Source organism: Morone saxatilis, unplaced genomic scaffold, assembly GCF_004916995.1.
Source record: "Morone saxatilis isolate NCDOM2014 unplaced genomic scaffold, NCSU_SB_2.0 Contig6, whole genome shotgun sequence".
Lineage (NCBI taxonomy): Eukaryota > Metazoa > Chordata > Actinopteri > Moronidae > Morone > Morone saxatilis.
Window position 1 is genome coordinate 3108395 of NW_023340206.1, and position 23771 is coordinate 3132165.

At 44.3% G+C, this 23771-nt stretch overlaps 1 protein-coding gene across 11 annotated transcripts in view; it reads left to right on the plus strand.

Moving 5' to 3' along the window:
* The window catches only part of mbnl2 (muscleblind-like splicing regulator 2), a 53477-nt gene that overhangs the window by 21247 nt on the left and 8459 nt on the right, over positions 1-23771 (plus strand). For 5 of the 11 annotated variants that reach the window (XM_035677645.1, XM_035677638.1, XM_035677641.1 and 2 more), the window contains 6 exons: positions 13298-13462; positions 14534-14737; positions 16771-17031; positions 20106-20159; positions 20596-20746; positions 22616-22651. In XM_035677645.1, coding sequence (XP_035533538.1) covers positions 13298-13462; positions 14534-14737; positions 16771-17031; positions 20106-20159; positions 20596-20746; positions 22616-22651 — 871 coding nt within the window. The remainder of the gene's footprint in view (positions 1-13297; positions 13463-14533; positions 14738-16770; positions 17032-20105; positions 20160-20595; positions 20747-22615; positions 22652-23771) is intronic. The other 6 variants (XM_035677647.1, XM_035677643.1, XM_035677648.1 and 3 more) reach the window with 4 other exon arrangements.

Below are 23771 nucleotides of genomic sequence, written 5' to 3' on the forward strand. Positions count from 1 at the left end.
CACAAACACAAACACACACACACCTAGGGAGCTACAAACTGTTAGACAGACAGGCCCAGCTGTCTCCCAGGGGCCAGCCTTTATAATGAGACAGAGATCTTCTTAATTGGCTCCGTCTAATGAGGCAACAGAAATGCCTTCTTTTGGGGCCCTACACCATGATGGCTTCCTTCCACTTTTTTGTCTAAATGACTATTGGTCTGTGTCAAACAGGCGTAGCATGACGCTCAAGTCCCATGTGTCAGTGCAGGAAGCGTTTCTGCCTATACGTTGGCATGTCAGAATTATTCTGCGTTAATAAAGTGAGGAGTATAGACCGCGCTGACAGTGATTGACATGGGCCTGCCTTTCTATAAAGCAAATTAAAGCGACAATGGAGTGTGCCCTGTGTAAACGCTTTCCTTTCTCCCAGAAGTGTTCTTGTTCTGACTCACATCCTATTCAGGCTTCACGAGCGGCAGTGATGGACTGGAGCCCGCCGTCATTTCTTGTGAAGCGCTCCCTATGCTGTCTGCACTGCTGCCGTTACTGATGAGCTAAATGGAGACCACCATCTCTGAACTAGCTGCGACTTTCTTCCCGCACGCTAACTCTAAATTGCAATTTAGCGCGCTCACCATACGCGTAATGACTCAGCTCGTTTCATTGAGGTTAAGGGTTGAATCAGTTCTAATGTAGGCGTGCCTCCGCCTGGTCTAAAATGGCTGATTACCCAAAAACAGACCTGCTGTTGCGGTCACCGTCATCAGGTTACTGTAGACAATTTATTCAAGGCCAATCTAACTTTCCTCAGAAACATCAAGCTTAATAGGGGAGAGTGCGGCTGCTCCAAATTGATGTAATTTGATAGAGCTTGCCTGGATGAAAGTCTTGGAGTCGGTGTAAACGACTCTTGCGTATAAGTGAATGGAAGGCTTACAGCTGTCTAGTTAGAGAGAGAGCTGGGTATTGTTGTGAATGTTTTCATACCAATACACCCTCTCCTAATTCAGATTTGATACCGGTTCTTAAATGATGCTTTATTGGTGCCTCTATTGTTCAGCTGAGCTCACTATAAACTCCCATAACCACAGTAAAACTTGATGTCTATTATTAAAGCATAAATCTGGTTTTATTGTAGTTTTGGCCAATCAGTTCTATTGGGAATAATAACGTTGTAGCCACCAAGTTTATTTCTGATTTCAGGGAACGTGGGTATGTCGCTACACAGAATAAGAATACAAGCTGTCAAAGCTTTTGAATCTCCTTTGATACCTCAAACATGCATGGTAATGTGTCCTATTCTAGTAGGGATAGATTTTTAATACCCAGTCCAAGCTAGAGGTATTATTTGTATCACACTCGTCCCCCTCGCCCCTACCACGCAGGGTGGCCATACCATAAAGGTCAACTTCAGGTCACAGAAGCATATCTGTTCCTGCGTGTGTGCGTGCGTGCGTGTTTTGGGCCGACAGGGGGGGCCATGCAAAGTTCATGGACGAAAGTGAGATGGCCAATTTCACACCCAGCAGATGCCTGCACCAGTGACCCGCAGCGACAGGTGGAGAACACTAATTGGCAGCGCCTCGCACCGTCACAGAGTAGGGTGAACCCATGGTGGGTGAGGGAATGAAGGAGGGTGAGGAGGATGACAGGGAAAGAGAAGTGATACCAGCGGGGGGTATAAACTGGCACCACATTTGCTGTTGCAAACCATTAAAACATTCATGCTCGGAAGAGCATCAGGCAGGTTTAATGATTGCACGGCTCAGGCACACACTGTACTGGTAGCAATTTATTCCTGCTTTCTTTTTACCAAAAAAGGCATTTCATGGTTGATAAACAAACAGATGTTGCCTTTGAAAACGACTCTCTAATCCCATTCTGTTTGCATTTGTCGAGCTCTGAGTTGGACTCATTCACTCCACAGACCCAAGGCTCACCTTGAAGAAAACAGGAAGAAGAGGAGGGTGATGACATGGGTGAATACCACGATCAATATGTTTACCTGCATCCGACGATTTAAAGATAAAACATACCTTGCCGCTCAGAGGCTGTTTGAGTCACTGTACCCTGGTTTATTGATCTCATCTCTTTGACCAAAAGGGCACTTATTACCTACCCAGTATAAGCACTCATTCAGCCCTCTCTACCTTAGTGTTCTCAGCGTTATGAGGGCTGTTTTCATCATCTCCATGTGGGTTTGGAGTCTGCTCAGCCCACGGGAGAGAGCATCCTCAGAGGCCTCATCATCACAACCAACAAACAACGCGCCGATCCAGGCGATGCTACACCTTATTCCCCTTTGGTTGAACAAACCTGAAAACTGTAGACACATGGTGCACCTGTGGTTTCACATTTATTACCAGATACAGGGGTTTACGATGCAGTATACTGATCATTTTAGGAAAACCTTAGCGCTGGATCTCGTTCAGATATTTCCGATACCGGTACCAGTACTGATACCTCGACTTCGATATTCGTTCCTGAACTTTTTATACCAATTTTATAAGCTCCATTTTAACAAAAAAAGAAGATTTGATACACGTTAAGTTACAATTTCTCAATTAAAAGGAGGAATCAGCTAGAGAAACATTTTTTACTCTGCACAAAACCTGGATAACTGGACTAAAATGAAAAAACTGGTGAAATATCTGTACAGTATTGGACTTTATAAAATATATAACTATCAAAAGTAACATTAATAGGGAATAGGCCATTGTAGCGTACCATTTGTATAAGTTTGAATGTGATTTGAATGTGAAAGAAGATACTTGTGTGCCTCTCCATTCTTACTCAAGTTAATGGGATCTCCAGTTTCTCTGTACATCATAAACCTATAGCCCTCAACTTTTTTCTTTTTTGTCAGCAACCAAAGCTTTAATCTCCAAACTGGAGAGTAAGCAGCCATACAACATTCCTGGCCCTATCTGCTGAGTGTGTTAGAAAGAGGCTTTGATGAATAGATCTGCTCTCTCCCTTCCATCTCATTATCCTCCTTTATCTGTTTTATGGATTTACACAACTCCTCAACACGCTCTGACACGCGGTCGATAGTGTCAGTGGGGGGGAAGAAGATGTAGGCTAGCCTTTTTTTATTTTCTCGCATTGTTTGTTTAATTTCATTAGCATTTGCAGTGGATCTGGTGTTATTTTTAGAACGCAGCGGTAGTGGCAGCTTTGATCGCCACAGCGTGATTGGAATTGAGGTGTCTGTTAACAAATGTAAAATTAGTACATTAAAATAAGGCCTACTAGCTGTCTGCTGTTTCCTCTTGGGGCTGTGGCACAGTTCTTCCCAAACTGGGGCATCAACATCATGTAACCTATTTCTATGAAATGTTTCACTAGCGCGGCCACTTCCAGTCGGCTATAGGACTGCCACCATACCAACGCAAAGCTGACATGATCCATCTCCTCAGCATAGGGAAATGACAGCTTGTCGAAAGCAGGCTAATGCCTCAGTCTTTTAGCTGTGACTCACCTATCAACAGACTGAGAGGTGGCATTGTCATAGCTGAGCCTTTCTTCAGGGTGTGTATTTGTACAAGTGTGCATGTGCGCCACTTGCTTCACTTCAAATGGGCTGGACGCATGTGAGCGAACGCACGCTGGCATAAGTGTGTACCTGTCGGCTACATGCCTGCGTCCCCTCTACGTGTTTATGTGGATGTGTGTGTGTGTGTGTGTGTGTGATTAGAGGAGCTCTGGAGGGTGGGTTTCATGTCTCAGCAGGTCACAGATGATCAGATTAACTGAAGCAGGGCTTCAGCCTCCAGCTGGATTAGCAGCGGGGACCTGGACTCTGCAGGTGCCTCTGCAGCCATACCATAACCTTCCCAGCAATCATACACGCACATCCAGCGTGGGTAGATACCAACTGAAAGCTGATAACCTTAATTTGTGGCTGGTCCTTTTAAATTGCCTGTGCCTTTTTTTTTTTTTTCCTCTACTGCACGACTTCATGAAAGCTCCTTTGTTGAAATCCTTCAGCCGCTGTGACAGATAAACAAAAACTTGTTTCATAACCTGCACAAGTGTATTTCACAGCTCTTAAAGGAATATTGTTTATACCCTGCACACAATTTAAGCACACTTGTGTAGAAAATCACTTAAGAATGCCATCTCAAATGATTGCAGTGGACTTTTTTGTTTTGATTGAGGCTACTGCAAAGAAGAATAAATCTCCCTTAACACTGCGCCCTTCTCTTTCTATTCTTTTACATGCAATCAGCCATGTATTAATGCCAACATCATGGCCTCGGTGTAACGTCTACAAATAGTGCAGTTCTAATTATCACAAACAGCTCTCACATTTTCTAGGACTGCCTGAGCTGCAGTTTGAGCGAGCTGATCAGCAGTGCCAGTGCTGCATAGTGACAACACTAGCATGTGATTTTCAGCTGATGGACACAGTGGCTCACAAGGAAACAATGCGAGCCAAAGGAGAGACTGATGAAATGTTAAAATGGTGTCAGCCGAAGCGAGATAAACGGACACGTTCAGTTGCTTAAGATGCTTGGGCGTGGACGAGTGTGATGAGCACATACAGCCTTTATTATTATCTTCAGATGGAGCTGGGAGTGTTTACTTTAAGGGCAAACATTCTCTTTCTCACCTTTCTCCCACTCTCCTCCCTTGTCTGTCTCTTCCTAGCTCTCCTCCTCTCTCCTTGGGTAATCTCGGGCGTCAGCAGCAGTACTACTCCTCCATCTGTGGGATTACAGCTGGTGAAACAAAGGCACTTAATTACTGCTGAGGCAACACAGTCTTATGTGTGCTTGTGTGTGTTAGACGTGAAAAAAGAACGCAGACTATTGTTTCTAAATCACCCGGTCTCTGTCCTTTGCACTGAGGGTATTTTCTTGTTTGCATCCACTGACATTATCACTAATTGTACTGTACTCTTAACAGCTAGGCCAAATATACGTGATGACAACATAATCAGGGCTAAAAAGGATTTGGGATCCGGCGTACCTCTAAGGTTTTACATTTAAAAGACTTGTTCTTATTCCGTGTTCTCCTTTACCAGCTCAAATGTAAGCAGAAAGCCTCTGGCTATCATTTCATAATGGATTTTCAGTGTTTCCTGGTGTCCTGGAGCCTCGCCGCTTCAAACAGATCCATTAGTCCAAACGGATCCATTAGAGCCCAAAAAACAAAACAGGATCCTTAAGAGAGAGCATTCTCCGAGCTGGAGGATGAAGGGAAGCCCTGTCCATGTGCATCCAGCGCCTCGCTACTCTACCAGGCACTAGGATCACTGGGTCCGCTTTTTCGCAGCCTTTTGAGCACTGCAGTGCCTGTCCTGTCGGTGTCTGATAGCTGGGGGCTTTCACAGAAGTGGTTTCCTTGTGAACTTATTCCAGGCTGACCCATAACCAGCTGTTAGTGCCCCCGGAAAAGAGACTCTTTTGCAGCAAAGTGAGAAGGGAGAGTAAGAAAGGCAGACATTATGAACAACAAGTCTTTTTTTCGCATTGACGCCCTGGAGAAGGACAAAATGCGCAGCAGGTTTGGGGTTCAAACTAAAACGTTGCGACTGAGCCAAAATACACAGAGGGAAAGCAAAGAGGGGGAACGAGGTCGAAAAAGAGAAAGCCAACATTTATGTTTCGTCTGAAGCATAACTTCCTGGAAGCGATCACTCCAGGATCAGTTCCAGTAGCTGTTGCAAGCCAAGAAATGCTTTTATTTTGATATTTATAGCCACAAATGTCTGTAAACAAAACCCAGGCGCAGGGTGAGCATGAGGCGCGGATATTCCCCAACAATGCATTTAGCAAGACATTTAGGGAAAACGAAAAGAAAAAGAGACGGGGGAACATTGAGAGACAAGGAGAAAGAGCGAGCGCCCGACCAACCACCCCGCCTTCGCCGGTCAGTGGGGATACAACAGGTTCCTCGGCTATGCTCTAAGGGGATTACACATATCACAGGCTTCATGTCAGAAAAATTAGTGTCAGTTTCTCACAGCGGCCCTCCTCCTCTCGCGCTGAGAAGGACAATCGGATAAACGAGGGGAAGAAGACTTGTTACAGTTTCTCTGTAGGGTAGAGCCATCCAAAAATACACTGTGCCAGCCAAACCTCTATAAACAAGACCTCACCAGTTGCCTCCGTGGGTATTTTAATGGAAGTCTGTCCCTTTGGGGAGTAGTTTCACCATCCTGCTTCACTCTCATTTCACAGCCTCCACAGCCTTCATGGTGCATTCAGCCGTCACAACTCGCCACTGCCCGGCTTGTGCTGACCCTGTTTTTCCCATGATCCTCATCCCTGATTTGTTTTTTTCTGGACTGTATTTCGCCAATACTCCCAGTCACACTGCCATTGATCATGTCGCTGGGTGCTGCGCAAGCATCAGGAAGACATCATGATGAGGGCCGGTATATGTAAAGCCTACCCAGCTTCTTTATGCTGCTGGTGGAGGAGGGATGTTAATAGAGAAACGCACGCACGTGCGCACATCCCAGATTCCCAAGAATCAGCATTCATCGATATTGTTTCTTGGCTTGAAGTGTTGACGTGGGAAAGAAAAGCTAATTTCGAGTGTATCCATCTCGGATAATCACCGAGGCTCTAGGTTCCCTGTTAAGGGGCAATTGGAACCACAGGCATGTAATCTAAAGGCGCGTCTCCAGTCGCCTTTACGAGGACATTTACAGCTCTTCTGTCGGCTGCAGTCTATAGGCAGCCACTCTCTGTGTCCAGCAGGCCCGAGGATAGAGCTCCCATTGAGGGCGAAATGCAAATGTTACAGTGGTGAACGGAGGGGCCCACAACTGAAGCGCTATTCTGCCGAGGGGGTGGAAGACTGGCCCTCTGTGTCTGTGCCACCCACAGACACACAACAGTCATCACTCTGACCATTCAGCCGGGCTGATGAAGGAGGTGGAGGGGGTCGGGGAAAGGGTTTCTGCCACTGATGAAGATGGCAGCATAAAGCCCAGGCAGGGGATGCTCATGCCGGTTTTACATGGAGCATTTTGGCCAGTGCTCGCCGTAAATGTGCAATATTCTGAGGGGGTTCATTGGGTTTCTCAGACTCTGGGCCGGTTCTGTAAGGAGTTGTCGTTTTATAATGGCTCTTGTTTGAGTGTATCGACTGTCTTGGTGTAATTGCAGTAGTATTTATCATAGGAATTACAGGGAAAAATGCTTTTAGTTTTGCCCCCTTGCTTTAAAGGAAATATCACAGCTTTCTCAGCCCTGAATCAGGCTCTCACAGGGTGCAGCTGTCTCACGAGGGATAGCCCTTGTCTGTCCGTGTCTGGTTAACATTATTAGCAAACTCATTCTTAAAATGTCGCCTGCTGACAGTGGAAAGACGTCCAGACATTGAAAGCCAAACACTGTAAACTTCATTAGTGGCAAGCAGAAGTACCACGGAGAAGTGGGTCACTCGCAGTTCAAAATGTATAAGGTCAGAGGATGAATGTCTTCCCTGCAAGAGTTTTTCTGTTTTTCAGCCGTTTCTGCAGCACAATAATAAATGTTGTTTTAGGGCAGGAGAAGCGTACCCTCCCCAGCGCTCTGTCACTGTTTGGGTGAATTGTTTTTTTTGTGTTTTGTGCTCTGAGTGAGTTTGCCTTGTTTTTTTCTCTCCCTTCGCTAAAGGTTTATCGACTGAACATTGTGTGCCCCTTTTCTGATTTGGAGCGTGATCGGTGGAATGCTGAGAAAAATGAATTTTCCGACCAGGATAGATGGTTTTGCGAGTAACAAATACGATAATTATGATTCATCTGTAGACTGTTTTCTTGATTAATCTATTCATTATTTTTGTCTTCGAATGTCAGAAAACACAGAGAATTCCAATCAGAAATGTTTTAAAACCTAGGTTGACGTCTTCAAGTTTTAATTTAACCAACAGCCCAAAATGCAAATATTTTCAGCTTACAGTGATAAAAAAAAAGAGAAAAGCTCATTTCAGAGGCTAGAAATGGCGAATGAATGTCATTTTTACTTGATAAATGACTGAATAGAATAAGGTTAAATTAAAGTACCACCAGCTAATATAGCGTTTTATGCCAGAGTGGATTTCCAGAAGTAATTAATTGGCCCTAATTACAAGAAGTAAAAAACAATTGGAGGAGCTTCAGAGGGTGAGGTTAGTGTAATCCTCATCTGTTTATGAAATTAGTTGCCTTTATCCCATTCCCCCCTGGATCAAGCCTAATACGGAACCCATTTTTATTGACATTACTACTGTATGGAAACTTGGCAAACAATAAGTGCCGTCTTGCTGGCGATGGCTGCGGGGATTTGAACAAACATGCCAGCAGTAACGTCTCTTGGACGGAGGATCTATTTCAAGTGAAAACAACTGATAATTTATCTTTGATCCCTCCTTCATTGTTCGCTTTTCACCGCGACGAAAGGAGATAATTATCCAATCTGAATCAAAGCAGCTATTAGTGCATCCCAAAGCATGGATCATAGCATTTCACACACACACGAGGGCAACGGCGCAGCCTACAATGGGAGGTTGCCATGTGAGCGAAAGGTATAATTTCACCATGTAGCTATGGCTACACACCGGCGGCTGGCGCGCGAATCACAGAGGTGCCTTGGTGCTTTCAAAGATCCTTTTCATAGACGGCTGCTCGGAGGCAATGCCCGCGATGAATGGGTTTCTGCTCTGCTCCGAGTGGGTGGCTTAGACAGAAGGCACAGTGTGCGTCTCTCCGTGTGGGCGTCTGTGTGTTTGCGTGTGTCTGCCACCCTCTCAAAAAGATAAAGGTCTGAAACCATGATGATGGCACAGCATTGTCATCAGCAAGGCGGGCTGCTTTTTTAGCACCGTCATTGTCACATCGGTGGACCACCTCACCCAACAGCCATTAGCACTCCTCCTACTTTTTATTTCTTTATTTTTGTGATGCAGTGCCGCCTTTTCCCACAAAGCTTACCTCATCTTATGTGCTTAGAATTCCCAAGTGTGGCAAACTGCAGCCTGGACCCCCTCATTGATGATCATAGTCGCACACTACAAATGTACTGTAATTGCTATGTAGGACCTTCACTACGCACTTCTTGCAGTTGGCCTTATCATGTTTTATTAGAGCAAGAATTACGTCTCCCATAAAGCAGATGTTAGATTTTCACCCTCACTTGGAGCTAATCAGAGAGACGTGATGTGGGTGAAAGCTTTTTAACTGCTCTCCACAGTACTAATAAATTAACACCTCCCTGTCTTTAATGAAAGCATTATAATGTTTGTGTGGGGGTGTGCGTTTTTTTTTTTTATAATTTTTTTTTTTATCAACATTGTTGCTTGATGACAGCTGCGAATGCATTGGATGTCTTTTCCAGGAAAGGATTAGCCCAGAATATAGCCTTACTACCTGACCTCGTATCTCCAGCTAAAATTCCTCTAAATGAACTGATCTCCTCTTTTGTGTTCAACCTAATGCTTTAACACCCCCAAAGGATATCAGCCTTTTTGATGTCCTTTAGCCATATTTATAGCAAATCCATATCCTCTTCACTACTGGGCATTGAGACTTCCAGGAGTCTAAGCTAGTAAAAGACTGTGAATAACGCCGTATGTGTGGAAAGTGACATTTTTACAACGACATTAGAGTCTAAAAATGCAGCATTGTGCGTGCACAACACAGGTAGTAATGTGAAGGTCAGACTCCTCGCCAATAAAATCCTGTTTCATAGTATTATAAAGCACTCTGTAGTGTCTTATTGTCTGATTTGGCGTCTTCAAACTATCTTTTACTTAAACCGGACATCCTGGATCAGATTTCACCTTTTCATCTGCAGCAGCCACAAATCTATGACGAAGACTGGTTTCAAGATGGCGCCTACTGAGCTTTGACTCATTAACCCTCCTATTTATTTCACCTAACTCTCCTTATTCCTAACCCTAATCCTCTACCAACACCAATCGCAATACATTTATTATATGAAATTACAGCTAAATTTGTATGATTCATCTCTCTTGTATAAATATGCAGCTCTAAGTAATTTCCTTGACGCTTTTATGTACAAAACTTGAACGTTGTTTTTTCAACTGCTTTGTTGAGCATGCACAGAGGCGTTCATGCTCAACGCAGTATTCTCCGAAATGCAAGGAGGCATGCAAACAAAATACTCTTTGAATAAGCAAGAAGTCAGCGAGTGTTACTGGAAGAATGTCATTATCCATCATGGCTACACGCGCTGCCTGGCAACAGTAGTAAACACAATATACTGCCAAACGGTGCATTTGTGCATGGTAATTATTACTGTTGCTTACCTCCAAATATGGTTGGCTCTATTAAGAATCATTTGGCTGTCGGTGTGGTCTGTCAAGGAATGGTCGTGGAGGCCAACCTGCTTGGCCACTTGCCAACCGTGGAAGCTTGCGAAACAAAACAGCATCTAGTATTTTTTTGTAGCCCGACGTACAGTATACACACAGGTCTACTTCTTTAGTTGACACATATTGTGTATGACCTCTTGAGGTTGTTCAGTTTACTGCAAATAATGTTTATATAATTGAATGCTGCACTGAATTCTTTTACAGTTTTTTAAAAAGTATTGGAAATCCCATTACCATGACAGCCCCAGCCAAGGTACTTCATTTCTTTTCTTCTTCCACCTCTAAACTAGACAAAAAGGAAGGCCGAAGACAAATCAAACCTAAGTCATGCAGAGCAGACACAATGCCGTGATAGATCATGAGCCCATCAGGGAGATAAGCCTCTCAAACAAAGTTTGACACAATGAAAGGAGAAGGTTTTTATGAGTCCAAGGCCTGCACTTAGTGCGTCAGCCCCTGTGCGTTATGAAACACTCTCCCAAGTAACTTCACCGCCATTTACCTCATTACTTTAAATGGGGAATAATGATGAGCAATTGCAAAAAGCATACATCACTCACAGGCTAGAGATGAACTGAATGGAGAAAAAGGGGTGGGGGGGTTAACTCTGCTCGTAAGTCCACAGTGACTGACAGAGTGAGCGGTGCGGGTCTGTGGCGTCTTTATCTGTGCCCGTCTGCGTCTGTGATCTCCGTAGGGCGCGATGGTGACGCTGCGCTTCCCTGCAGACTCGGTTTGGGATGCCGTCCAGAGCTCAGCTTCAGCACCAGCTCCCTCTCTCACACACACAGAGTCACACCCGCCCCCACACAGTTTCTCCTGCACACACACACGCACTGCTACACCAGCCTACGCATTCTCTCTCGTGGATGCAGAGACACACACACACACACACCTTGTCCCAGTGTCGGTGCATACTGTAAGGCTCCAATTAGTTTTGACACCTCTGAGGTTTTTGGTTTGCGGGGTTCAGCGCTAACATTATTCCTCTGGTATGGACAGGGCTTAACAGATCCGTGTGTTTATCTGTGTGCATGTATGCCTGTGCCGGTGCGTGTGGGCGATGCTTGTTGTGATCGTGTGATTTAGTATGCATATGTGTGGGCAGGTGCGAGGTTGTGCATGTGAACCATAAGGGGGGGGGGCTTGCTGCGGCTTTATCTCCAGGGCGTGGAGGTCAGTCCCGTCTGACTCGTGACTCTCATCATTACACAGCTGCTCCGGGGTCTCCGTGAATGTCGAACCTGTTATCTGACTCTCGCGCCGCCGGCGTATGTCTCATAAGCAAAACATCTTTATTCTTATTTTTGTGTTTTTTTTTTAATGTGAAAACTAAAAATGACAAAGAAGCCTATAGCGTCTACAGGCTTCATATCCTTTTGTGGTGGCTTCAAATCACTGAGAGGAAAGTAATTGTAGCAACACAAATAGCGTGTTAGATGCTCTGTGGGGTGTCTTTAATATCTGTCAGGGAGAAACCAATAGCCAGGCTTTATTAGTTTTCCCTTTGATGAGACTTGAAGATTATTTGTTATTTACACTGGGAGCCGGGCTTATACCTTGAGCTGTGCTTGATTAAAAGTTCATCTCTGTTTGCCTGCCCGCCTAACAAAGGTCTCAGTGTGGCTACGTAGACTTGGAACAGGTTCAGTAGCTAATTCAAATCCCTGTAGCATGTTGAGGGACACTCTGGGCTTTAAAGCTGTTGTGTTAACAGAAATAATCCATATCATGCTTTTATTCATTTGTATCACGGCTCATGGGAAGTGTTCCAGTTACGTGCTTTACTAAGAATAGTATAAGAGAAGAAGAAGAAGAATGTATTATTTTATTGATTTTTTGATTTTTTTTCTTTAAAAAACATATCAGGATGTTGATATATTGTTAATATATCCTCCAGCTCTAGCTGAAGCCGGCTCTTCTCGTTCATTTCCAGATCAACGGCTCTGTCTGGTGACTTGTTGTCATTTAATATGTTTCATTCAGGACTTAAATTGCTGTCCGAGTGCAACACTTGAGTAATTAAACTGAGTCATCACCGCGCGTCATCTTTCCTCATGAGAGGAAATGAGAGAAAGCAGTCTACGTCATTGCTAATCACGCCGCTGCGATTTGACTCTTACGTGTCGTGGAGTTAAGGGGTCTTTTTGACCTCCTCACGCTAACACCGATTCTAATTTAACCCCACTCCCCATCCGTCCTCCTTCACATTCACCAAGACGTGCCATGTAATGCCGGCCACTTCCCCTCTCCCCTCCGTGCTAATTCATATCACTCCACTCTGCCCACATCTTTTCCACCGCTCCACCTTCACTTTCCATCTTCCCCACAGCTCCACTATTGTATCCTACCCTTCACTATGTTGCTCCCTCCTGACCTCTCTCCTTTCTTCCACCCACTCTCCTCGCAATAAGCACTGCAATGAAGATCCATATTGGATTATTGTGTTTGCCATTAGCCTCTGGCTTGACAGTGTAATTGCCTTCATCCACCGGGGTCTCTGTAAGCCTGACCCTGCCAACACTGCATTTGCATTTCCACACAGAATACTCGACGACCTGTCCTGTCAGAAGATAACTAAAATCAAAACCGGAGCCCCCAGTCTGTGTGTGCAGGGCCAAGACCTGCCAGGGTTACACAAGCTAACAAGTCAGAAGCTGGTAATCATCTCTCACAACAATGTTTCTACTCAGAGCTGAGAGCTACCCGCACGCCCCACCGGGTAGTCACAAGCACTCCTCAATGCCTAGCTCTCATAATTTAGGAGACACACGCTCCCCAAGTATGAATATGGATGCTACCTTCAAGCACTTGTTTTGGAGTCAAATGCCTACATATGTGCCATTTCCTCAGGCGGTAACACAACCTGTTTCATCGTCAGGTTTATTATCAAAAGCGTGCTTTTCAGTTCACTGAGTGCTCATCAGTGTTGATCAGAGACTCCGTGGTTTCAGACTGTTAACGGCCTTGTCTGTTTCTCTCTCTCTCTCTCCCCCACCAGGGCCGTTGCACGCGAGAGAACTGCAAATACCTCCACCCGCCCGCTCACCTGAAGACCCAGCTGGAGATCAACGGGCGAAATAACCTGATCCAGCAGAAGACAGCGGCCGCCATGTTGGCTCAACAGATGCAGTTCATGATCCCCGGCACCACCATGCAACCTGTGGTTAGTGCTGGCCTCGCTGCTGTGGGAATAGACTGGCAGCGCAGCGTGACTCACTCAGAAAATAGCCGCGAACGCTTTCGTTGCGCTGCACTGTAAAAAGTTTGGATTCGCTCCTGTTAAAACATCTTTACACATTAAGTTACAGCAGTGAATTCAACATTTTGCAATATCACATATTTTATGTTACTTGCATGTTTTTGTTTAATTGGTTGATTTAGAAAGTTGGTATTAAATGTTGGCTACATTACTTTGGCTGAAGTTACCCTTCATGCCAGTATAAATTTCTTTTAGTGTCAACTGGCGCAAGCTTTAACTGACAAGCAGGGCGTGATTCACTGAGAAAACATGAGAATTCTGTTACAATGCATTCACACAGCCTCCTATTAGACACTTAATCTTTCCTCTCAGATTACCCTGTTTTCAGATTACATCTCGGAGTAGATAGATCATGAATTTGTTCTCGCAATAGTTATTGAGATGCCCTTGAGCAAAGCATAAAAGTACTCTCTCGGAGACTGTGGTTGCACTGGGCAGCTGCCAGGTGTGAACGTGTTTAACTGCATCGGTGTAAGGCTGGGTGTAGCTGAAAAAGAACATGCCTGCTCAGCTAAAATCATCCCGGGGTATATTGAGGTTAAAAAAAAAAACAAAAAAAACCCTCATCTCTTGTTTCTACCCTCGCTTCCCTCTCTCGCCACTTTTTCTGTGAAACCTATTCCTCTCCGCTCCCCCGGCTCTATCTCTCTCTCGCTACCTGTCACACCGTCCCCCCCTCCCTCACCTCTCATCTTTCTCACCACTCTGCACAGCTGCGCCTTTCGTTTATTTGCCTCTTGTGTCTCTTTCCTCTAACTTCTCTCCTTCCTTTCCATCTCTGCACCCTCATTCTGCCTTTCACCCTCCACTTCCCGCCGTCCCTCCCTTCATATATCACATTCATCTTCGCCGCTCAACCATTTCCTTCGTCCCTGTCTAGAATTTTACTCAAGAATGTGACGAGTAGCTAAAACAACAACAGAGAGGAGTTGTTCGAGTAAGTGTCGGTAAACTGTCTTTTCTCTCCATGTGCAGCAGACGTTTCCAGTCAGCCAGGGCCTGGGCTCCAGCGCAGGTTTGAGCTACACGCCTTACCTGACTCCCATGTCCCACAGCATGGGCCTGGTGCCCACAGACATCTTGCCCAGCACCCCTTGCATCGTCCCCGGCAGCCCGCCCGTCTCCGTGACCGCCGGCTCTTCCTCCAACCAGAAACTGCTGCGTACCGACAAGCTTGAGGTGACCCACCCAATCACAGCCCTCCCTCTCTCAGACAACACCAGCATGCCAGCTAATCATAGCTAATGGTTTCTTTGAGGTCATGAATTGTAATTATAATAATGGTAACATTTAGCTGTGATTACGGGCGTGAAAGAGATGCAATAGATTGGTGGTGTTCCAGAGCATTTACAGGAAGACCTCTGGGCATTATGATTTTGATACAATAGGCACAAATACGTGTGTAACGTCTGAAAAGATTCTCTACATAATGTGGAGTGAAAACATACTAACCACCTCCATGGTTACCACCAGAGTTGGCATAGCAACAAATAAAATACAGCTATATGGGGATTCTTAGCAGCATTCAAACACATCTTTAGCCTTTGAGTTAACTTTTTAAATCCAGCTTCTTTTGGTACAAAAGGCACCCAGAGAAGGACCTGAAAGGATAAGCAAGTTTTACGCAATCTGTTTCATAAGCAAGAAATAAATGACTTAAAAAAGAAAAAAGCAGTTCAGGTTCATAAATCGTGTGTTTACACAACCAGGTTTTGTGTGTAGTTGTTGTATTTGCCCGATCTGAACTAAAGGCTGAAAGACACACATGATACTGTTTCCAGAAAGTCATTTTTCATCGAAATGACATTATCAGCTTGCTTGATTTTTTACCTCTGCATTATCCTTGAGCGGAGTTAAGGAACATCTGATTGTGTTACCCCTTACAGAAATAATTAAGGCCCGTATCAGAAACATGATTATTAAAAAAGAGATAGTGTGAAATTACAGTTATGTCCAATTGGAATTTGCTCAACACATACTGGGACTTGTGAGACAGCCACAGTTAGACTGGGACTCCATCTGCCCCCTGGCAAACAGCTCTGAATGAGAATAGATTGCAGATTGTGAAACAGTGCAAAAAGGGGGAGGTTTTTTTTCCCACTACACTTAAAAAGATAAACAATAATCTCCCTAAGACCTGGAGGTGATGCGTAGGTGTGTGCCTGTATGTGTTTTTCTCCGGGAGTGCTATCACTTAGCAACTGAATGAAGTTGGCTCTAATGAAACAGTATCCCTCTGAGACACGTATACACTCCCACACAAAGCCAGCATGTGTGTGCACACGTGTGTGTCTCTGTTGTGTTTTCTGCACATGTGTATGTATGTGTTTTTACCGCTGTATGTGTGTGCGCGCGTACACTCTGTGTGTCTCGGTCCCAGAGTGCGAGTCAAAAGCAGATCCCCCTGCGATTACGCCGAGGCCTCTGAACAGTTGAACACTGACTGGTTCACCGATTCCGCAATCATTTGGGTTTGGCACACACTGCAGTTTAGTTAGACGTTAAGGCCTTTTCCCACCAAGTCTAAAACTAATTTATCGTCTGTGTTTAAAAAAAGAAGAAAAAAAAGAAAGGTTGGTGTGATTCTGGTGCAGCAGAATAAAATAAAACCTTTCAACACTCCACTTCCTATGCTCTGGATAAGCCTAAAAACAGCACAGCCTTCCGATGTTTGTTCCCCTGATTTATTCATTTTGGTGGTTTCTTCATCATCTTTTAACATGTAAGTAAAGGTTGGAGCAGAATTATTAACTTAAGCTACTTCTCAGGAGAGTTGAACACATATTTTTGCGCAAGAGTATCAGACTCGGTGTGAAAAGGCCTCAAGGCTTGTTGGCTCTACTGTGCAGTATTAAAATATGTATCAAGATTCTCATTTTCAAAACAGTCAGACACCAGAATGCCAAATACTTCTAAAAAAAAAAAATCTAATATCTTCATCAAGATTTTGATCCCTGCCTGAATTACTGTGCTGGATGCTTGATCATGCACTACAGTAAGAGGATGACAAGAAATAAATGGAATTGGATGCAGCCAATGCACAGTGATGAATACAGTGATTCTGACTACATGTACTGAAAGCTCAAGTATTTACAGTTTGTATGTCTGTGTGTATTTCTTTGTTTTCTCTTTTTGCATGCATCCATCTGTGTATGTGTGTGTGTGTGTGCGTGCGTGTGTCTGCGTGTTTGCTCGTGCGCCGTCACTCTCAGGTCTGCCGCGAGTTCCAGCGGGGCAACTGCGCCCGCGGGGAGACCGACTGCCGCTTCGCCCACCCGAGCGACAGCCCAATGATCGACACCAGCGACAACACGGTCACCGTCTGCATGGACTACATCAAGAGCCGCTGCTCCCGCGAGAAGTGCAAGTACTTCCACCCCCCGGCCCACCTGCAGGCCAAGATCAAGGCCGCCCAACACCAGGCCAACCAGACAGCTGTGGCCGCGCAAGCCGCCGCCACAGCTGCAGCCATGGTGAGAGCACAGCACTACCTATCTCCCTACCTACTGTAGCCTGTGCCTACACAGTAGTAGAGCAGGAAACACACACACACACACGTCCTTGTAGTAACCAAACAAATCTCACAATGTTTCTGCTTGCTTAGAGTACTTATAGAGGAAGACCTTGTAATGTCTGGATGGGATAATACAGTACAGAGTACCTTGGACTTTCCAATAAGAGCTTAGCCTTTCTTTATAATATCCAGGGAGGCTTGTGTAACCGGTAGCTGATCGAACACAGCCCAGCACTTTGTATGATACGGTCTAATCATTAGCTGGTTTTTCTTGATCTCTTTTGAACCAGTTAAGATACACATAAGCACACACAGGCTCACTGAATACACGTGACATTATTACAAACCATCTTGGTTTACACAACATGTAAACACATGCTGTTGATGATGACACCCACAGTGACATAAAATGTGGAGCGCTGCTTTATTACTGTATAAAACATACCCACCTCTGCTGGTTTATTCTAGTGGACTCCAGTGTGCAATTCACTAACAATAGTCACCCCAAAATGAGGCCTTTGTATACAATAAACAGGCTTTAGTGAGACCTAAACGCATCAGTATAATGCCGCAAGAACAATCTGTTATTATCTCACCGCAGTCTGCTTTTATTTTCCAATGCCCTTGGTTCATACAGAGACAATGTGCTGGCTCACTCCCCTCCCCATCCCACCTCCCCCCCCTGCTCTCAATGATAAGTGCGGCTCTCTGCAGATCAGTGCAAATTGAATCAGGGATGGATGAGGATGCAGCCACAGGGGTGGGGGTTTACCCTCCTCTGCCTTTAGTCAGAAAAGTCCCCCAACAGGCTGAGGAAGAGACAGAAACAGTAAGACAGGCAGGCAGGCAGGCAGACAGATGTAAGAAAGGTTTGGCAGTGTGTCCTGGCTGTGCCCCACCCTCCCCCAGGCTCTCGAGTGGCTTTCTTTTCAATGGTCCTTTGGCTGCTGCACTCGCAACACCTTGTACTGCGCCAGTGTGCTGACTGACTTTTCTCCCTCCATGGCATGGGCATGCTTTACGCGTTGCACATACCCTCTCTCATTGGCTGGCTCCATTCGCTGCTTGCTCTCCCTGTTCCTTTCTCCATAAGTCCACAGTGTGGGCGATAAAGGCGGCCGTGACTGCAGGTCAGTTTTTGTTTGTGTACATTGTCGCAGCTGCACGGAAGCAGGGAACCAGCAAGGAACTGAAACACGCATAAATAAACCTGAGACCAATAACGTGATGTTGACCTGTCAGCGCTGTTATCTGTACACAAGTACCTTAGCTTAACAGGTTCATCAGGATCCTTCGACAAAAAAAACTTTGTTAATTCTCCTGACCAGCTTATTTGTGCTCATATGCCCCAGTTTATCAACTTTATGACCTAATTCCCAATTTACCATCAGCAGTTACAGGCTGTGCAAGGGGTGAGCAGGGTTAACCTTAGGACAACGAGTTGTTTAGTCAGCACCTTTGATCCAATTTTCTTTTAGCCCTTAGCCTAAGCTGAAGCTCTTTTATTGAAGCAGAGACCCATAAAACCTGTATTGCTGCACTGCTGCAAATAGGTAATATCATTATCCATAATTCACTTTTTTTTTTTTATCTAAAGCAAATCGGCTAAAGTGTCCTGTAGATAAGGTTACACATTAACTGATACAGTTACAGTAAGAAGATCCTGTTATTGAGATTATGTTGTTTGACTGTGCCACATTATGTGTTGCTTGCCATGCTGTGATCTTCTTCCTCATTGCAAGTCGAATGCAGTCATCTTTGCTTTCCATGTCACTTTAGTAGACCATCTTCCATTTGAACTAACCACAGCGTTCCAGTCTGTTAACACCACAGTGCATCGGCAGTGCATTCTCGCTCTTTAGTAGGATATACATTCAGAAAATCCACATACATAAAGCAAGAGGCTTGTGCATGGACCCCCCTTAAGTGTGCTCATCACATCCATGTCATCTTTTTTTGTCCTCTCAGCAGTGACATCAAATGTAAGGTTTTTAAATACATTAACAAAGTAAAACCATTTATTATTACCTCGTTAGGCTGGATTCCTACTAATATTAGATTTGTAAACACACGCTTCTAGATTTGAAGACATTTTTTCGTATCTAGGAGGAATGTAAGAATAAACAGAGCTCCACATTCTGTGATTGAACTATAACGTTGCCTCACATTGCGTCACCTCCCCCGAGTTCATTGATCACACTAACTAACACGCCACACGCACTCACGATGCAGATTTAGTATGAGGATTTGTCACTTGATTGTTAGGACTAGTTATTGTATCTGCCACACGGGTGACAGCGCTCCAACAGCCTCTCGCTAGCAATAGTGTTTATCTGTAGTTTAAAACCTGCCTACACGAACAAGTCCAGTTCTCGCTGCCAGTTGTGAGGGCCGTCATTCGAAGTGCTCTGAAACCAAAGCTCGCTCACACCCCAATCTGTTGTTTAGACGGACCCGAAACCACCTCACACCATCAAGTAGAGTACTCCCAGGAGCAGTGTAATTACTGTGTGTGTAGGACTGTAGTACTTTGTTTGAAAACTGTAGAGAACCTGTGTTCAGATCTCACATCAAGTGTCAGCCCAGTACTGATAGTCTGAATCAGCTGTGTTTACAATACTGCATTTTCTTCTTACGTAGATATTCCAAACAAAAGTTGATTTACTTGTTCAGAAATAGTTGACGTTTACTACTAAATGCTTTCCCAGTAGTTTTGAAGTACATCATAGAATCTTGCTTTTTTAACCAAAGGTTAATGTAGATGCTTTTTTTTGCTTTTGTACTAATTCAAAAAAAAGTAGCAATGTTTCTTTAAAGTAAACAAAACAATTTTTTGTTTATGTGCATGCCTATTGTTTTGTATGTGGTATACTTGCATTCAGATTATTTTTGTTTTTGTTTTTTTCCTTCTCACCTATCCACAATGCAATGCTGTCCCCCATGACGCACCTCTGCTTGCTGTTACCTGTATGTTAATACGCTTGAATCCCATTGGCCCACTGCCATCATGTGCTCGCTGCCTGCTAATTAAAGACTCAGTCGACTGCCAAAGCAATGAAGCGACCCCTCGAGGCAACTGTAGACCTGGTACTTTGACCTTTCACCTTTTGCTTTGCATGTAGCTTCTTTAATTGTACTGTAGCCACTCACAAAATTTAAGTTGGCTCTTTTGTTTTTGTGAAACCCTGTAAGACACTTTAAAGTTTAAATATTTATCATTTATGATCGCCAGTGGCAATTCTAGATTGTACTGTACATTTATGAAATGAACAACTACAATGTAATGTTAAAATAATTCCAGCTATCACACTATTTTCTTTAATGTGTTGTTGATTGCCTTGCTATGGTGTAGTTTCTCATTGTCCTTGTGATAGTTACAGCAAGTTTCCATGTTTGCCTTGTTGTGCTGTGCATAGACAAATAACAGATTTACAAATATCAGTGCTGACTTGTGTGAGTATACAGTTCAAATCTACTGTGTTTTGTGTGCGTGTGTGTGTGTGCGTGTGTTCTCGGTGGATAGGCGTTCCCCCACGGCGTCCTCCAGCCCCTACCAAAGAGACAAGCACTTGAGAAGAGCAACGGAGCGAGCTCCCTGTTCAACCCCAGTGTTTTGCACTACCAGCAGGCGCTGGCCAACGCACAGCTCCAGCAGCCCACTTTCTTTCCCACAGGTAAGAGCTCCCGATCGATAACACACGGCACACAGATGCAAATAGAAGCACTCATAGGTATGCGGGGCATGCAAGCACACAGACACACTCACTGAATGTGCTCAGCTAACCTCCTATTCATCACAAATGTAGCTTTTGCTCATGCTAAAGCGAGAGCGCCTCTCATGATCACCTACGTACCTTTCAGTTCCTTTTGAAAGGGATTCATTTGAGTGACGCACATAAAGAGCCCCGCTGTGATGGCGTTTGGTTATGACTAATGTTACGACTATCCACCGTACCACGCCTGAACTTTGATCTGGTGCCTGCTAATATAAACACGTAAATGCTGCCAGGTGGAAGGCCAGTGCAGGCTTTGATCAGAGCAATAAAAGATATGATATATTACCACTTGAATATGATACACCTGTCACTGTAAGGTCCAAGCATACAAAAGAGCAAAACAAGCCCAGTTGTTCGCAACACAAAGGCTCTGTAACTAGGCCTTTAAAGGAAATAATGACTTATAGTTTCAAGCAAACGCAGCCTTTTCAGTGTATATTTAATCTGCCTTGACAGACATCGATATTAAAAAAAAAATATTAAAAAAGCAATTTTGTTCCAATTTTCCCAAATTAATTCAAGTCCGCTCCCTTATTCCTCTTCAGTTTTCCCCCCCTAAACAAAACGCTCTCTCTGTCTACTCCTCTCACAGACACTAACAGTCGCTTAAGCCCCCTCGGGCCAGCCGCTAAATGAGTTAACTGCAGCTAATACGGTGGCCTGTAGCCACACTGAGTCATGAGGATGAGACTCCCATCCCTCACTCTTCTCTCTACCTGCTCTTTTTGTGTCCCTGCGGTGTGAGATGCCTGACAGCCCCTCATCCCTCCCTCCCTCCCTCCCTCCCTCTGTATCAGTGTGTGGGAAGTGGCCCAGGGTTAAAGTCATCTTTGCAAATCTTTTTTTTATACAAATCTGTTTAAGTTTCAGATGGGTGGGGTTTCTCCACTTATATGAATTGTTCAGATCTGGATGGAAAGCCTGTGCACATCACTGTACTGACACTGCATGGTGGTTGGCTCTATCACCTCCTTAGCTTTAGCCTCTCTGTCATTAAGTCCTCTCTGTCTTGTTCTAGAAATTACTCATTTAGTTTTCATTTGATCCTTTTTCCTCAGCATATATTATCTATGTACGACAGTAGTTGCAGTTATACAAGGGCTGTGTGGCTGCAGAAGAAGTAGACAGGTGGAATATATAAATAATCTTTAGATTCAGTCTAGTGTGAAGGGTTTAGCTGCTTGTGGATCAGTGGAAAATGGGCAAGATCTGAGTCAATTTTATTTCACAAATATTTCCAAGTGGCCTCTACGAATACAAAAATAACACACTCTGTCCTTAGACCTGAGAGAAGGATATCAATTTTAGGTAAATGAAGTACTTTTCATGCAAAATTGAGTAGGCAAGAAGTACATAAGTGACTGATAATCATTTCCTTCCTTCACATCTGCAAACAGTAACTAATAAACTCAATGAGCCGGCTTTGCAACATGCTAAACCTGGCCACAGTTTCATATCCCGCAGTATACCTTAGTTGGCTCTGTGTTTGATGTAGCTGCATATAGAGAGTATTTTCTCACTAATGCTGTAACTGAATAAGGGAATTCCTCCGCTTGCTACTGTTAACTGCATTCATAGCTGCCTGACAGCACCACTGTTAACGGTAGCATCCGAGCTGAGTGAAGTCTTCTAGCTTCTTTTTTTTTTGTCTTGTCTAACCTTGTTGTTCTCCCTCAATTAACCCATTTATTTCCCCCTTTCTCTCTCTCTCTCCCTCTCTGTCTCCCTCCCTCTCCCTCTCTGTCTTTCTCTGCATGAACACAACAGGGTCAGTCTTGTGCATGACTCCTGCTAGCAGTCTTGGTAGGTCCTGACCTTCCCTTTGCTCTCTCTCACACACACACACACACACACACACACACTGTTTGATATGTAAGAGTGGGGGAAGGTTGAAGTGGGATGAGTGGGCAATATCCGCAGCCCTTGCAGGTGAGACAAAAGGTCATCCCTCCGCCGCATCACCTCCTGCAGCAGTGATGAAGCTTTGTTTTAAAAAATGTTTTGGATTGATTTTCATCAAACTGTCAGTTTCTGTAGGCTGTGATATGATAGGAAAAAATGTCCATTTTGTATCACCTGAAAGAGTTGTAACTTTCAGTTCTTGTTTTCCCTACTGACTTTCTCGCTAATGACTGTTTATGATTGAAATGGTAGTGTGGATTAAATACTGCAGACTGATCTGTTTCTTTAGCTGTAGGATAGCGTACTGTCTGTTTGCTGTGCTGTGTTGATCAGGAAATTTAAATCAGTTTCCCAGAGAAATTACCTCAGCCGCATGATAGCTGGAGCATTTGTCTCCGCTAGAAGGGGATGGGAATTAGAAAAAGTCCCAGTCGGCTAACCAGCAGGCCCTACAATGGAAAAATTATTACTGGGAATAATGATTTTTAGCATATAACAGTAACCAGCTGGATTTATTTTATTTATTTCTTTGCATCTTCCTGCTGTTGTCAGCCCACATGGATTGAAAAATAATATTCCCATCCCTGATGCCAAAAATGGGATTAATTCACTCTAATTGGTGTCTTGTGCCGCTCAACTTCTCTGGGAAAAACAGCAAACTGATTTTCCATATAAATTTCCTTATTTGTGATTGTAATCAGCTTCTCTCCTCTTGTTTTTTTTTGTTATTTTTTCTCCCATGCTCTCTTTTTCTTTCTTTCTTTCTTTCTGTCCTCCTTGCTTTGCATTGTGAATGGTTGCATGCCATCTGCCGGTGTAACCCTAACGATGGCTTGCTGGCTCTCTGTAACATCCGCCACCACCACAACCACCACCATCACCTCCACCACCACCACCACCACCACCATCAACAACAACAACAACAACAACAACAACAACAAACGATACCGTCGACACACACGCACACACATCACAACGGTTACCATAATGCTCCACCTACCTGTCCATTGCTACCACCTCC